Consider the following 13,584-nt stretch of genomic DNA (forward strand, 5'->3'; position numbering starts at 1 on the left):
TTGTTACACTGTGGCACTGCGGTTGCAAGAGGGGAAACTGAGGTTCAGAAAAGGGGAGTGTGACTGGGCCAAGAATTCTGGGCCCACAAGCAGATGCAGACGGGAACCTGGGTTGGTCTCCACCCATAGCCTGCAGGCCTCTGCACCCAGCGGCCTCCTGCCCCCACTGTTGACCTGCCCCTCAGGTCACACCAAATCCTTTCCTTGTGTTTAAAGGCGGGGGGTGGGGTGGGGGGGCTCCCCAGCTGGAGGATGGGTCAGAAAGGCAAGGAAACAGTTCTGAGGAACCCTCTCTTCCCCTCCGGATCACGCGGACCTGGCTGACGTGGCCCGGGAAGCGGGGACAGCCGGGGCCCTGTGGTCGTGGAGCCTATTTATACCGACGGGGGCCGTGTCGCAAGCCTTTCCTGCTGGCAGGAGGGACGTCACCAGGCGCTGACCTCACCAGAAACGCTGACGCATCTTCCCCTTACGCTTCGCTCAGATGGGCTGTGGGGCCGCCTCACCTCGGCCTCCTCCCACCTGGCTCCAGGCTTCTCCCCAGCGTCCCCACTGCCTGCAGCCCTCCAACCACACCCTCTACTTGAAGTGTTGACTTGTGTCCCTCAAGTGCATGCACTGAGGTCATGACCCCCGGCACCTCAAAATGTGAGTGTGCACAGAGACAGAGCCTGGAAAGGGGCAGTCGGGGTAAAGTGAGGCCATTGGGTGTGCCCCACGGCAACGCGACAGGTGTCGTTAGAAGAAGAGGAGGCCAGGGCTTCCCTGGTGGCTCAGTGGTAAAGAAGCCACCTGCCAATGCAGGGGACGTGAGATCGATCCCTGGTCTGGGAGGACCCCTTGTGCCGTGGAGCAGCGAGGCCCGTGCGCCACAGCTACTGAAGCCACGAGCCCTAGGTCCTCTGCAACAAAACAAGCCACCGCAGTGAGAAGCCCGTGCTCCACAACTGGAGGAAACCCCACGCGGCAATGAAGACCCAACATGGCCCCAAATATTTTTTTAAGAAACGAGAAGAGATCTGGGCACAGAGAGACACGGCAGGGCAGCCGTGGGAGGAGGTGACGAGAAGCTGGCCGTCTGCAGGCAGAGGAGGGCGGCCTCGAGATGAAGCCAGCACCCTGAGCTCGGACTTTCAGCTCCGACTGTGAGAAAACACCTTTGGATCATTTCTGTCTGTGGTACCTGGTTATGGCAGCTCCAGCAAACTAATGTGTAAGTTTAAAGCTCCGTGCTCAGAGCCAGGCCTTTCAGATCAGCAGGCACCCTCCTCTTAAACGTTTTTATAAAAGACACACCACAGGTGGGGCCATCTCAACGTCTCTGGGTCTTGGAGGCCTCTTTAAACCAAGGAGACCCTACTGCCTCTGGACCAAGGGGTGAAAACACTGGGCTGTCCCCTGAGCGTGGAGGCTGCTCAGCAAGGAGCCCGTGAGAGGGGCATGAGGTTCTCCGGCCAGACCTGGCTCTTCCACCTGGAGCCCAGCCCTGAGCTTCTCCAAGCTTCGGTTTTTCTCTCATTACAAGGAGCCGGGGAACTTCCCTGGTGGTCCAGTGGTTAAGAATCCGCCTTCCAATGCAGAGGATGCAGGCTGGATCCCTGGTTGGGGAACTAAGATCCCACAAGCCACAGGGCAACTAAAGCCCGGGCACCACAACTAGAAAGAAACCCACTCACCACAACAAAAGTTCCCGCGTTCTGCAACTAAGACCCAACACAGCCAAATAAGTAATTTTTTTTTTTTTTTAAAAAGCAAATGACTATTAAAACAAAGGAGCTGAGGCACGCCTGCACAGCCACTGTCCCTCCCAGGGCTGCAGCAAGATGAGATCAGAGATGTGAAATGAAGAAGGGTCCGGGCCTGGCCTGGGCCCGGGAAGCCGCCTCGTGGGAGTGGGCGCCGGGATGGGTTATCGAGCTGAAGTGACGTTCTCAGGAGGAGAATCCAGAACTGGGCCTTGGGGGTGGCGAGGGTGTGGCGAGGACCATGCTGCACGCCAGGGAGTAGGCTAGGGGAGTGATGAGAAGCCTCCGGGGCTTGGGGTGGCGGGGTGCCCTGATGTTGCCCATTGCTCATTCCTCAGCACTTGGAAGAGAGTGGGCCAAATAAACATTTGTTGACGGCGTAAGTGAGCGAGATGGGCATGTCTGCAGAGGGGCGGGCTGGTGGGAATGGCCTTGGGGGTATTGATGGGTGCTGGGGTGGGGGCCCAGCCTCCCTCCTTCCGGCCACCTTGGCGTTCCTGATCCGGGCTCCACAGGGCCCAAGCAGCTCAGGCCTCCCTGGCCCCACCGCCCCCCCAGGGGCTCCACCCCCCTCCTCAGCCTCTGTCACCCTCCTCCCCACGGCACTCCTCAGGGTGCAGGCCAAGGACCCCCAGCCGGCACGGCGTGTGGGCTGGGCCAGCCCTTGGCCCCTCTGTCTGCGCTCTCACGGGGCCTCCGTTCATCCTGCGGGGAAGTAGCAGGTTGACTAAGGAGGCGCTGTCTCCGGGGCCCCTCCTCTCGTTTCTTTGAGAAGCAGAGGACCTACTCGAGATTACTATCTTTCAGAGAAAGTGAAACCTGGTCCCCAACCGTCACCACACCACAGCGACTCCCCCTCCAGCTTCCCCTCTGAGCTCACAGCTTCCCCATCTCCTCCGCCCCCCTACCCTGCCTCCCGACAGCCAGTACTTGGAATCAGACTGCTTCATCGCTCCTTTTTCCTTCAAAGGGCCTTTGCCTTTTATGTCCATGACAGCAGCAGCCCGGTGAGGTAGCTGGAAGATATTTTTCAAATCCTCATTTTACCGGTGGTGGGGGCCTCCGAGGCCCAGAGAGGCTAAGCGACTTGCCTTGGGTCACACAGCATGTTAGTGGGCTTGAGCCCTGATCTCCCTTTTCTCTTGCCCCAAGCTCCTGGTCCAGTGGGCCTGAGATGGAGAACGCTGGTTATGAGGGGTGCCTCATGGGGGAGAGGAGATGGCGGGGAGCCCCACGGAGGGATGCAGGTCTTGGGGCCAGAACCACAATCTCGGGGCTGCCAGCCTGGGTCTGGCCCTGTGCCCAGAGCCCGGTGGTTTCCGCTCACAGATGTCCCAACAGCCTTGGTGGGAGGGCGGGAAGGGCACCCGAGAAGGAAGATGTCTGGCTCCCCTTACCCCCAAACCACAGTGGCCTGCAAGGCTGACGGCTCCTGGGCAGGGACCAGGCTATGGGCCCTCCAGGGGCCTGGCTGGGAAAGCCTCCCATCCGTCCCGGACACGGCCGCCTGCAGCGGGCATGGACCCCCTTGCTTCCCCGCTCGCCCCAGGAAGGCTGAGGCTGTGGTTTGCATCATCCTTGGGTGTGGGGGGCTGACCTCGAAGAATGAATTCGAAGAAACCAGGAGGAGGAGCAGGCATGCCGCCGCACTGGGCGCCCATTGGCCGCCTCTAGAAACTTTGGTTTTTTTTTAGGGTCATGTTCCCAGAAGGCCTCCCCTCCCCCACCCCCTCCCCACCCACCTCACGAGGTGTTGGCCAATCACCCCGACGGGCATAAAGTGGCTGCCAGCCCTCAGGGCTCCAGGCAGGGAGGTGTCACCCCCAGCGGGCACAGGCTGGAGCTCGGTCACCCAGCATGCGGGCACAGCGTATGCAGAGGACACTGCTCAGTGAGTACTTCCTTCCTCCCTGCCAGCACCTGCCTGCCGGGCTCATGGGCACCCGCGGGAAGCAGGGCCACCCTTTGCCCTCTGGGAACCAGGCAGAAGGATGCTGAAAAGGGGAGAGAGCCAGGGGGTCAGGCAAAGAGAGAGGGATCCACCGAGAACACAGCATCTTCACAGGATGAGAAGGGTATCCCCGGAGAGCTTCCAGGTGGAGGTGATGCAGAGTCGTTGACTCTGGGAGCAAGGGAGTGAGGGAAGGAGGTCACCACTGCAGGAGAAGCCAGGGAAGCAGGAGGGAGGTGGGAGATGTGCTGGGGCAGAGGAGGAGGCTGGGGAAGCTGAGTGGGATCGCGGTGTGATGTCTGGAAGGGCGGTGGGGCCTCCTTTTTTTGCCCGGATTGGCAGGCCCTGGGATGGATGGGCACTGTCAGCCGGGTCTGGGGGCCCGAGAGCCCACACAATCACACAGCACCCATAGCCACACCCACAGGGTGACAGGCACACAGAGCCACGTGACGTCATCCAGGGCCCTCGGTCTCACCCATCTGGGAAGCCCCGCACGCAGCCCCGGGCCCCTGCGGCCGATGGGTCACAACGGCTGGCCGTGTGGGGCGGGCCGTTCCCTCCGGCCTTGCGCAGATCTAGACACACGCCCACACAGGCTCCCTGGTCCCACGTGCTTGGGGCTCACCCCAGCCCCCGCCGCCCGAGCCCGGCAGCAGGTACCTGGGGGGCAGCGGGGGGTGCCCTGTGGTCGCGTTCCCCGGGCGCCCAGCCCCCTGGGCCTCAGCTGCGGCGTCTTCCCCAAGGGGCCACGGTTCCTAGGAAGGGAAGGTGGTGTCACTGCCTTCCGGGCCATTGCACCACAGTCCCTTCCGACCACGTGGCTGCCGGTGCTCGGTGGGTGGGTGGGGGAGGCGGGGGAGCCGTGACGGTGCCCGCCCACCGGGGGGCGCTCTGGCTCACCGCATCTCTGGGGGACCTGAGAGAAGTGGCCGTTTCCAGAGAGAGGAGAGAGGCCCAAGAGATGGGGGCAGAGGATGGCCTTGGGTGACCCTAACAAGCCCTTCTCCTTTGGCACCTTGGTTCTCCTGTCGGTCGGACAGGGGCATGGACTAGCTGATCTCACACATCCTCTCCAGGTGGAAAGACAGCTCCTCCTGGTTCTGCAGATGGAGCTCAGGGCCGGGGCTGCAAAACCCTCTGGAGCCCTCCTGTGGGGCTAGGGGGGATTGGGGCCTGTCCCGGTGGGGTAGGGGAGCCCGGGGCCTGCAGCAATGGTGGATCTTTAGCCCAGAGGTCTTGCGGGCCCCATCTGGGCCCAGGCAGGTCAGCTCCCAAGGGTGGCAGGCTGGACTCCAGCTGGGCGCCACTACCTCTTCTCAAAAGTACTTGGTGAGTCACAGCCACTGTTTCAGGGGCAGGGCAGCAGCTCTCTGGACAGTGGTGGTGGCCGCTGCAGGTGTCCCTGGGCATGCCCAGTGCCCAGCCCCGGCCTCCATGCGGATGAGGGATGGGCTGTGCCCTCTGAGGCCTGCGTGAGCGCCCTCCCCTCTGCAGGGTGCCCACCTGCAGAGACTGAAGCCGGTCCCTTGCCTTCCCTCTGCCCCAGGTCTGGTCCTCAGACTCCTGTTCCTGTGCACGGTGGCCGCGGGCAAGTGCTCCGGCAAGTACCACGAGCTTCTCCTGCAGCTCCAGCGCCAGGCGGACCTCATGCAGGACCCCAGAACGCTCCTGGATCCCTATGTGAGTGCCCGGCCCCCGGGGGGCACCTGGGTCTCAGAGAACTGTGGGCGGAGCTGGGGCCGGAGTGATCCCCAGAGGGGACCCGCTCAGCCTGGGGCTGGCAGGGAAACCGAGGCTCCACATTATTCCTGGGCCACAGTGACCATCCCGGGTCTAACCCTGAGACGTCAAGGAAACAATGGGTGGCCTGGAGGGTGAACCCCAACTCCATCACCTCATTCGTCTGTTTGCCTGGCGTGCTCATTGCACACCTACCACGAGCCTTGTTCTAGGCACCGGGACATCACAGCGAACAGTCCCACCCTGCTAAGCTGTCACTTCCCATCACTTCCACAATGACACACCTCATGCCACCATCACCACCTGTGTGGTCACCCCCTCCAGCCCCACCTGCAGTGACCCAGGAGTCCTCTCCCTTTTCGGGCCTCAGTTTCTTGATCTGTACAATGGGAGGGTTGGATGGGGGAAGGGTGCATGTAGGCCAGCGGCTCAAGGCTGAGCAGGTATGTGTGCATGTGTGGTAGAGGCTCCAGGGCTCACCTCTGGACTGTCCTTTTCACCCTCCCCAGATCCACCTCCAAGGCCTGAAAAGTCCCATACTGAAGGAACACTGCAAGGAGCGCCCGGGGGACTTCCCCAGCGAGGACGCCCTGTGGAGGCTCAGCAGGCAGGACTTCCTGCGGACCCTCAACGCCACGCTGGGCCTCGTCCTTCGCATGCTGAGCACCCTGCAGCAGGAAGGTGCTGCTTCTGGACTCCCAGAAGCAGTCCAGCAACAGGCGGAGATGAACATCCGCGGGTTCGGGAACAACGTCCACTGTATGGGCCAGCTGCTGCGCGGCTCCTCGGACCCCGAGGCCGCTGAGCCCACCCAGCCGGGCCCGGGGCCCACGCTGCCGCCGCCGCCGCCACTGCCACCCACGACGCCCTCCGGCACCTTCCAGCGCAAGCTCAGGAACTGTGGGTTCCTGCACGGCTACCACCACTTCATGCGCGCGGCCGGGCAGGTCCTCCGGGGCTGGGGGGAGAGACAGGGCCGCAGCCGCAGACACAGCCCCCGCCGGGCCCTGCAGAGGGGGGCCCGCAGGACGCGGCCCTTCCCGGGGGTCAGGAGACTCACGCCGGGGGTCAGGAGACTCACGCCCAGGGGCCGGCTGCCCCGGTAGCCTTCGGGGCACGCCTGCCAGGTGAAAGGTCAGCAGGTGGCGTGCAGCATGGCAGGCCGCCACCCACCTCCTCTCCGCTTCCCACCTCTCCGAAGCGCACTTTAAGGGGTGTGAGCCGGGCAGCCCCCTCTACCTCCCCCAAGGCTGGGCTGCGGGGATACAGTCAGGCTGTGGAGCGCCCCCAGCCCTGGGTTCCTCGGCCCTCGGGGGGTGGCCAGGTCAGGTCCATACGGGGCCAACTTTCCATTGATTCAGGGATCGGATGACACAGGCTGACTCACGGCCAGACTGGCCGCCCCCCCACCCCCACCCCGCCCGGCTCTGCTCTCCGAGGCCGGGCGGACTGTCCCTCTCATGACTTGCATGGCTCTTGCCCCCATACTTCCTCCTTTCCCTAGTGGCCCGGTTCCAAGGCGGTGGGGGTCAGGGCCTGAGTTGGCCGACTATGCCTCATCGCGTCTCGGGCCAGATCCCTGGATGTCTGGGAGGCCTCGCTTTAGGCAGCTGTGATGGAGCAGAGGGCGCTGGAAGGAGCACTGATTGGGGTGGGGGGTGGGGGGCGGTCCGAGGTTGGCCTCTTAACTCGCTGTGTGACCTCATCAAGGCCGCCTTGCTTCTCAGGACCGCAGTTTTCTCTTTGTGATTCAAAGGGCTTGGGGACCATGTGCAGCCCTCTCTGCTTGTCAGTTGCTGGGACTCTGTGACACAGGGTGGATATCAGATTCTCTCCGTACATGTGGACACACGGTGCAGACAGCCACTCGGCACAAGCTCCGCTCTCTGGAGGAGACCTGGTGGCTGGAAGCGCCTGCTCTTGGGTCCCGGCTGCTGGCTGCGCCCCCTGGTGGTGCATCATGGTATTTTCTCGTGCTGAAATCATCGCCCTCCTGGAGGGGGGGTCCCAGAAGCTGCTGGGCCAATTCCTTGGAGGGACAGGACTAATTTATAGATTTTTTTAAAATCAGTTTTTTAAAAATCTGTTTTCTATTTATAAGGCTTATTTATGATGTGTATTTAATGTTAATATTGTGCAAACATATATTTAAAATTTGCGTGGTTTCTAAAGCCCCTGTGTGTCTCTGCTGCATTGTAGGGGGGGTTTTGGGGAAGCCTCTTGGAGGTGGGGGCGTCCATAGGTGGCAAGACCACAAGCGTCCACCACTGGAGGGCTGGGCTGGGGGTCTTTGCCCTATCCGGGAAGGGAAGCCCCCAGTATGTTATGTGAAACAGACAATATAATAATAGATCTTGTCTCAGGTGTGGCCTATGACCTGGTAGGTGCTTGAAACTGCTTCCTGAAGGGCCCTAGGCTGGGTATGGATTCCACCTGGCTGCCCCCTGATGCTCAGGGCCTCATCCCCGGAAGGTCATCTATAGACCAGTGACATGTGAAGCGGCAGCTACAAAGGAAGGGCTCCCAGAATCAGATGAACTTGACCTAGATCAGTCCCCAGCCACCCCCATTTCTGGTGGGAACATGACTTAACATGGGGTGGAAGAGAACTCCGTGTGGGGCACCCTGGAATAGATATGACCCACTTTGCTGATGAGAAGACTGAGGCTCAGAGAGTTTGAGTGACCTGCCCAGGTCCTCAGAGCCAATTTCCGGGGGGCAGGCACATTTCGAATTCAGGTCTATTGGATGTCAGGGTGGGAGCATCCTCCCGTCACCTTTCAGCCTCTGTAACTCTGTTGACAAGTTCACAAGTCCCCCCGGGGCACAGAGCTCCCAGAAGAGGGGGGCAGACAGATGACAGACAAGCAAAAGAACCGACAGGAGCACCTGAGGTTGCAGTGTGAGCTTGAGCTCGGCAAAAACAAAGCGATGATGAAACAGAGAGTGAGAGTCTGGAGACGTGGGTGGTCAGCGGGGCGCCTGGAAGAGGTGACGTCCACTCTGCAGCCTGAATGACGCACAGGAGGAGGGGTGGAGCCTCTAGGTGGCAGGAAGGGCAGGGGCAAAAAATGCTCTGAGCATTCAAGGATCAGGGTATAGTGAGTGAGGGTACTGCTGATTTATCAAAAGGGCCCAGAGGGGACAGCCTCTTGCTCAAGGTCACAGAGCAAGTTCGTGGAGGGCTGGGGTTAGAACTCCAGGTCTCTTACAGCCAGTCAAGGCGCGCCCTCTGTATTTCAGGCTGTTTACGAAGTACTTAGTTAGGCTCTCCGTTGCCTGCCCCCCACCCCACCGGCCCCACTAGGGCTCCCTTTGCTCTTGGGCTTCCTGCCACACCAGCCCCTTTTGGATACCAATGGCCCTCCCACCACAAGGCCCCGGCCGGTGATCTTGTGTCTGCAGTGCTTTGCTCCTTTTGGTTAGTTCATCCTTGGCTGGGTCCAGCAACGTGGTTACTTCTCTCAAAAGTTTCCAATGGGGCGGCGGGGGCCTCAGTTCGTTTTGCACTGCCTGTCCGCCTCCACTGCTAGCCTGGAGCCTCCGAGGACAGAGACCACCTCCGTCTTCTCTGCTCTGTCCCAGCACGCAGCAGGAGCCCAGCCTAGACTAGTGCTCCTCAGGTGCCCTCGACAGCAGACGGCCGGCCTCACTCTTTGCTGCCCTGCTCCAGCGTGGTGGTGCTGGTGGGGGTGGTCTTTCCTCGGACCAGGCTGCTGGGAAGCTGTGGGTGGCAGGTTGGCAGACCCTGAGAGCCAGGCACCCTCAGGCTCCCTGAGCAGAAGGGGACCCGGCTCTGCAGCCACCCGCAGAGAGGGCCGAGGCAGTTCTGGGTGAGGAAGAGCTGGCAAGCCCAGGGTGGCGGCTCTCCACCCCTGCCTGACCCCCCTGCCGGCCCCCTCCACTCTGTGGTCAGGCCCCTGGAGAGGCGTCTTGGGTTGCCTTTGAACCGGAGCTGCACCCGCCCGGCAGGAAGCAGATCAGGGAGCCCCCACACTCTGTGGTGGGGGCCTCTGGGGTCCATCAGTGAGGACGTGTCACCTCCATGACACTGTCTCCCAAGGAGACCACAAGCTGCAGGAGCCGCCATCTTCAACTTGCTCCCAGAGCTGCAGACCTGGCTGCCAGAACCTCGGCTGGGCCCTGTGGATGCCCCAAGCCCGCACCTTTCTGCCCCCCACTTGCCCTCACGGACGCTCCAGAACCCCAGCACACCTCCCTCAGAGGCTGAGGGTCATTTCTATCGTTTGCACCTGGAGTCAACAAGCCCTCTCAGCTCCCCTCCCCATTCCCTACAGCCGCAGCTGTGTGAGGTTGGGCTTGGGGCGGAGGCTCTAGGAATGCTTTTGCACCTCAGCTGGGGGTCTGCAAACAGCGGTGGCGGCTCGTGTGACGGGGCACCATCCGCAGGCCAGCTGGTCCAGGGGCAGGGAGATAGATGAGGCCTCTGGCAGCTCTGCGGCTGGAATCGACGGGGAGCTGGGTTTTCTTTCCTGTCTCAAGCTTTTCAGGGTGACGGTCACAGCCCCTCAGTCAACCCTGCACGTGACACACACACACAGATGGAAAGTTCCCTGGGCCAGGGGGAGCCTGGAGGCGGGGAAACGGCAGGGACGGCGGCCCGCGCTTAGTCTGTCTCCAGAAAAGACTCCCGGCGGCACGGGGCAGAGCTGGGTCTCGGGCCTCCACGCCTTCGTGCCGCCCACCATCTTTGCCGCGATGCTGTCCGTCTCTCTCTCAAGGGATGGGAGAGGACTTGGAGGTTCAGCAAAATGCCTTCACACCCCCGTCCCGGGGTCCGTGTACCCTCCGGCTGAGCCTCGGCCTCCCCGGCAGCTTGGGAGACTCGGTTACCAGGCCACCTCCCAGGCCGGGCAGAGGTTTTCCCCGAGACAGTGGAACACGGGCCTGCAATGCTATTATCAAGCAGGTGCCCGAGCAACGTCTCCTTTCTTTTCTCTCCCTCATTTTCCCTTTTCCTCACTGGTTTTCTTTCTTCACAGCTCTGCTCCTCTCTCTGTCCCTCTGCACCCCCTCCCCGCCCGCCTCTCCCCACTGCCCATGCCAGGCCTGGACCCGAGTGCCCACAGAACCCCTTTTCCACGCCGAAGAAAGGGTCACAGTCCACCGTCAGAGTGGGGAGGCCTCGGGCTCGGCCGGAGCGGCTCCCGGCTTCCTGGGGCGTCCCCGAGGGCTGGGCTCTGCTGGCTCGGGGAGGGGCGAAGGTCTCGGGGGTGGGGTGGGGCAGGTGGGGCCCCTTGCCTGTGGAGGAAGGCGGGCCGGGTGGCTCCGGGGCTCCGAGGTGCAGGGCAGGGGGAGGTGGCGCAAGGGGCACTGTGTCCGGGGGTGGGGGGTGGCTGCAGCCCTGTGACTCCTCCAGGGACAGGGATGAGGGGACACAGCCCCGGTGCACACGGCCTGTGGCAGGTCTGAGTCAAAACACCTAAGGCCGACCCCGGCCGGTCATGCGGAGGGCTGCCCAGTCATCGCCTTATGCCAGCCTGGATCACCCTAGCGGGCTGGGCGCGGCCCAGTCAGCCGTGAGTCAGGCCCCAGCGGCCTCGCCACGCAGCACGGGGCAGGGGCCGCCCGGGCACAGGGACGCCCCCTCCCCAGCCCTAGCCACGCTTCTCTCCTTGGCCGGCCTGAAGAACCTGGCCCACCTGTGTCAGGGGCAGTCTGGCCAGGAACCTGGGCTGCCCGGCCCCCGTGGCCCCCAGCCCTTCAACTGGGTGGGGGGAGTGGGGGGGGTGGAAGTGGGGGGAGCCTCCGGGCCACCCGGCCTGGACGGGAAGTCAAGTCGGGGGCGGAGTGAGGAGACGTCTCCAGAGAAGGTTCAGCAGGCGAGGGTAGCAGCACAGGGCCTGGCCCCACGTCGACGGTGCCCACTGAAGAGCCAGACAGCCAAGGGTCCGGTGCGCTCTGAACCACGGTAGGCTTCCCCCAGTTTATCCTACGTGCAGGTAGACATCGCCCCTCCCCTTGTGTGTCGGGAGTACCTGGTGGCCCACTTGGCTCTCCAGGCCTCAGTCTCCCCATCTGCTTAATGGGCATGGTAAGACGTGCCCGCACAGCTCTCTCAGCCCAGGGAGGTAGAGTTTGGACCAGATGTGAAAGTGTCATTCATGCGGACACCTGGGGGGTTAAAGGGCAGAGGAGAGAGCACTGGATGGGGAGGCCGGAGCCCCGGCTTTGTGTCATTCCGAAGGGGTCACCCCTCTGGGGCGGGGGGAGTGTGGATTCCTGGATTCCCAAAGGGCCATCAAGTTCCCTTTTCCCCAGAACAGTGAAGGGGTCTGAGCTCATGATGGCCTAGCTTTCCTCGGGATGGAGACCTTGCAGGCAGAGGGTCCCTGTCCCCCCAGAAGGGGCTGCGGTGGGTCACGGGGTGGCCCCCGCCTGCCTCTGCTTTGGGGAGAAGAGAGGGAATCTTTGCTAAAGTGAATTCTCTGATGGGAGGCTGTGGGGTGTGCGGTTGGTCAAGGTCATGGCCCCTGTGCTTTTGACCTTGACCTAGAGAGGACTCGACCTCTCTGTGCTTTGCTCACTCTGTAAGATGAGCTTAACTGTGCTGTGGGGGCCCCAGATCACGGGGCCACGTAGGGTGGAAGGAGAAAAGTAGTCTGCACAGAGCTTGGCACAAGGTGGGGAGGGCCCCTTGGCATAAATAACCTGACAAGGGGCTGGACCCCAAATTTGCCATCAGCGGTTCCCCAGGACTGGGGAGAGGCTTGCAGGGGTGGCAGGCTCCCCGGGACCCATCCTGGGTGGAGACTAGGTAGGTGGTCCTGGGCCTGAGGTGGGTGGGAAGGGGCAGCAGTCTCCCACCTCCCATCCCTGCCACCCTCATCCCCAGAGCTCCAGCTGCAGGGAAGCACAGAAGCCCCCTCCCCAAGCTGCATGTGGTCTTTGGCGCCCCCTTGTGGCCTGAGCTCGGTGCACCGCCCCCCCCCCGCCCCACCCCAGGTGCTCAGCAGGGCGCGGGCCCCTCAAGGAGCCCCCCGCCTGCCTCCTCTCATGCCGGGGCTGAAGGCCTCGGCCTACCCTCCGATCCCAGCCCCCCGCATCTCTGCCCACTTCCTCAATCCCCAAATCCCGCCCTGCCCTGCCCAGCCCTCGGGGAGGTACTGACCCAGTCAGGCTGGCCTAGGACTGATGGTGCCTCGGTGCCTGCTGCCCGCTGGTCAGTGGGGGGCGCTGCAGCCCACGGCTTGCAGCTGAGCTCAGCAGCTGAGTGCTGGAGACCTCAGGGCAGTGAGCTGGGGATCTGGCTCTCACCCGCGCTGGGCCCAGCTTTGCAGGACTCCTGGGAGGCTTTGTCTACCCTCCACCACCCCACCTTGTAGTCCACGCCTCAGAGAGCCTTTCTAGCTCCTTCGAGACCAATGCCTTCTTTTTAGGCCGGTTTTACAGGTGGGGAAACTGAGACTCCTAAAACCTTCTTTCTGGAACCCTCACAGCTAATCAGCTCTAAAACCCAGGCTTCTGGACTCCTTGTCTGGGACCTGAGGGAAGCAAGCAGCTCACCTGGCTGTTGGGGATGTGTCACTAATTTGCTGTGTGCCCTTGAAAAAGTCACTTCCCCTCTCTGGGTCCCACCTGTGACGTCTTAACAATTCGTGCATGCTAAGTCATTTTAGTCCGTTCAACTCTTCGTGACCTCATCCATGGACTATAGCCCGCCAGACTCCTCTGTCCATGGGATTCTCCAGGCAAGAATAGTGGAGTGGGCTGCCAGGCCCTCCTGCAGGGGATCTTCCCAACCCTGGGATGGAACCCTTATGTCTCCTGAATTGGCAGGTGGGTTCTTTACCACTAGCGCTACCTGGGAAGCACCTTTAACAGCTCAGATAATAATAATGTCAGTCACTCAGGCCTGTCTTCGGTGCCCGCCCGGGTTTTCCAGAGGGCAATTACTAACCTCACAGGTTGACAATTGTCCCGATTTATGCTTGGAAAATCCGATGGACAGAGGAGCCTGGTAGGCTACAGTCCACGGGGTCGCAAAGAGTCAGACACGACTGAGCGACTTCACTTTTTCCTACTTTGTCCTTATGCTCTTGGAACTGGGGCTGGAGCAGTGAGGTCACCTGTCTGAGGTTGTGAGTGGCCGAGCTAGGACTGTACTTTTGACCCGGCTGATTG

General features: G+C 61.9%; 1 protein-coding gene across 1 annotated transcript; it reads left to right on the forward strand.

The window, feature by feature from the left end:
* The first annotated feature begins 3,549 nt into the window (after positions 1-3,549).
* Positions 3,550-7,610, forward strand: OSM (oncostatin M). Its single transcript, XM_081542593.1, has 3 exons — positions 3,550-3,636; positions 5,246-5,379; positions 5,949-7,610. Exons 1-3 carry the CDS (start codon positions 3,603-3,605, stop codon positions 6,543-6,545), a joined length of 765 nt encoding a protein of 254 aa, XP_081398719.1. The 5' UTR covers positions 3,550-3,602; the 3' UTR covers positions 6,546-7,610.
* The last annotated feature ends 5,974 nt before the right edge of the window (positions 7,611-13,584 follow it).

The sequence above is a fragment of the Giraffa tippelskirchi genome, chromosome 11 (assembly GCF_054371585.1).
Source record: "Giraffa tippelskirchi isolate mGirTip1 chromosome 11, T2T-mGirTip1v1.2.pri, whole genome shotgun sequence".
Taxonomy (NCBI): domain Eukaryota; kingdom Metazoa; phylum Chordata; class Mammalia; order Artiodactyla; family Giraffidae; genus Giraffa; species Giraffa tippelskirchi.

Bases quoted from the DNA above. Each gene is read 5' to 3' on its own strand.
- OSM (XM_081542593.1), top strand. From the start codon at position 3,603: ATGCGGGCACAGCGTATGCAGAGGACACTGCTCA. The intron at 3,637-5,245 runs GTGAGTACTTCC...CCTCTGCCCCAG, and splicing joins TATGCAGAGGACACTGCTCA to GTCTGGTCCTCAGACTCCTG. The intron at 5,380-5,948 runs GTGAGTGCCCGG...CACCCTCCCCAG, and splicing joins GAACGCTCCTGGATCCCTAT to ATCCACCTCCAAGGCCTGAA.